We start from the raw sequence: 2,678 nt of genomic DNA, 5'->3' as shown, positions 1-2,678 counted from the left end.
GTGGTTTAATATATCATTTCGTTAGGAGCATTGATAATTAACCATTAGTCGGATTCTAGGATTCACTGCTTAATTAATTATCCTCAACTCGAGGTCATCGAATCCTCTGCCCATCTACATGCACAACACTAGGATAACCACTTTAGTCCTTACGCTATCTTTCGCCAACTAGTCGAGTCCTTCTGTCAAAATTCTTTGGAAATTGCTGAGTCGGCAGCGACTGATGCACACATGACGCCTACACGTAGAAGCTCCCAAGTTGGATTACATTTTTGTCACCGTACTTTTAGGAATGATCAACTTGAGTCTACATCATGTAATTTGTTTCAATGACGAAACTTTATTACTTCGACTAGAATTCCATCCAAAATCTTGGGAAAGTGTCAAATCGGCACCAACTTTTAAATGGTGACTCCTTATTTCACTAAAATCTGTTTCACATCTTCCCAATTAGATTATTTAGTGTGGAGACTTGTCCTATCCTCAAGGATCATACCCAAAAAATCCGAAAAGGAGATCCGAAAAAGTAAAATTTCATTCTTCTTAGGTTAGAAATACTAACACGGCTATTGTAATACCGACATCATACTTCACGGATTTTTCAATAGAAAAGAAACTAAGCCCCTCGGGCCCTTTCTCGTAGGCCTGTTTCACACTCCTTAGCCACCCGCTCGAGCGAGCCGTGGGACGAGCCGCCCTTGGCTAGAGCCGCTTCTGCGCTGCGCTTGAGATCCAGCACTTTCGCCCTCACCAACTTCCCGGGCTCCTCATCCTTCTCCATCACCCTCCTTATCGCCTTCTCGATCACCTCCCTCGCGACAACCCCGCCGGGCACCACCCCCTTTGGGCGAACGGCCATCCCTAGGTGGTCGGCCAGCATGGCCGAGTTCATGCCCTGCTCAGCATATAGAGGCCAACATACCATGGGCACCTCATTGATCAAACTCTCCAGTGTCGAATTCCATCCGCAGTGCGATAGGAATCCTCCGATCGACTCATGGGCCAGGATCTCGGTCTGCGGGGCCCACATCTCCAACACAAGGCCCACCTTGCGGGTCCTAGTCGCGAAACCATCGGGGAGGTAATCCGGTGTCCCGTCCTCGGTCCTCTTCTCCTGACGAAAGTATGCCCCGAACGCGCTACTCTCGATCGGTGGTCGGACCACCCAAACGAATCTCTGCTGGCTCAGCTCCAAGCCCCAAGCCAGCTCCGTGAGCTGATCAGCCGACAGGGTCCCCCCACTGCCAAACGACACGTAAAGCACTGACTCGGCGGGTTGCAAGTCCAGCCACTCAAGTGCCGTGCTCCTGGAGACCGAATTTCCAACCGGTTGGACCGGCCGAATCAATGGACCAACTGGATGGACCGGGACCGAGCTGAACCGGCTCAGCAAGTTCGGATCTCTTAATGCTTTCAACGTCTTGGGCTCCAAATACTCCCACGAGTTCACTAATATCCCATCAGCCTTTGCCATATCGAGCCCCATCTTCACATAATCGTCGTGAAGGACCCGGTCATCCGATTGCCAGTACAGGTCAACCGTGTCTGCGTACTCAAGCGACGCACATCCCGGGATGTTTAGCGGCGCATGGTGATAGACGTGGTCGTGTTTGTTGGCTTCATCTTGATGCGGATAGTATAACGAAAGGGCAAGGAACCATGCGTTAGTGGTGTTGAACATGTACTTCAACATGCCGAGATCGTCAGCGATCTCGAAAGCCTCGGTCCCGAAGATGTCGGCCACGAGGGCCGAGGGGCGCGGCTTCAATGCCGTGACCTTTGTGCGGAGGATCGGCATGGCGTGGCGCATTATGAGAACAAGTTGCGAGAGGATTGCCATCGAGTCAGTCACAAGGTCCGAGACGTCGACTGGCGGGAGGAAGACGATGTCGAGGAGGTCTTTGTAGGAGGAGTAGTGGGGAAGCTGGGACTGGGTGGCGGAGGCATCAGTGGTCACAACGAAGATGGTGACGAGGAAGCCGTGGTGGATGGCAAAACGCTGGCCGAGTTCGAGGACCGGGATGAGGTGGCCTGTGCCGGGGCTGGCTAGGAGGGCTATGTGGGTTTTGGTAGGGACAACCTCCATGCCTACAGAAATGGGATGTGCGACAGAGCTTGTGTATTCGGAAGAGAGGGAAGCAATTGAGGTCTGTTCTTGCACGGGAGTTTCAAATGGTATTTATAGAGAAAAAAATACTGTAATTAATGTTAACACAGAGAGTTTTAGAGGAACAAACATTGTTCCTCAATTTTCTATATATTTTCTTCTATATTTATTACAATGACACACACACACACACACACATATATATATATATATATAGCTAATTGTGATCCATACAAGTATTTTACGGCTCATTCCCACAATTAATGTTCATTTACCTAGCACTTAGCTAGCTCTCTTGTATGAGCTTTTGAAAAAAAAAATGTTTCTTTCTTAGCTTTTCCAACAAAATTTCGTAAATTGAAGAAAATGTTGGAAATTTTAAAAATCGACTAAAATCATTAACATAATTTATGTGTCAACATTTGGAAATATCTAAGATGTTTACTCATATTAGATAAAAGTCAAAGCATTCAAATTTCAATAACAAGAAAGAATATATTGAAAAAAAGAGACAAGTAAAAATCACTCCAAACAATACATTTGGTTGTCACTCCGAGAGATCGTCAAGAGA

General features: G+C 47.5%; 1 protein-coding gene across 1 annotated transcript; it reads right to left on the bottom strand.

Annotated features, from left to right (window-relative positions):
* Window positions 1-616: 616 nt before the first annotated feature.
* Window positions 617-2,131, bottom strand: LOC115727323 (UDP-glycosyltransferase 72E3-like). The gene has a single exon (XM_030657509.2). The coding sequence runs from the start codon at window positions 2,084-2,086 to the stop codon at window positions 617-619; it is 1,470 nt and encodes a 489-aa protein (XP_030513369.1). The 5' UTR covers window positions 2,087-2,131.
* Window positions 2,132-2,678: the final 547 nt, after the last annotated feature.

The sequence above is a fragment of the Rhodamnia argentea genome, chromosome 11 (genome assembly GCF_020921035.1).
Source record: "Rhodamnia argentea isolate NSW1041297 chromosome 11, ASM2092103v1, whole genome shotgun sequence".
Lineage (NCBI taxonomy): Eukaryota > Viridiplantae > Streptophyta > Magnoliopsida > Myrtales > Myrtaceae > Rhodamnia > Rhodamnia argentea.
Note: the sequence above shows the minus strand (reverse complement) of the source record. Positions and strands in the feature narration are given on the sequence as shown.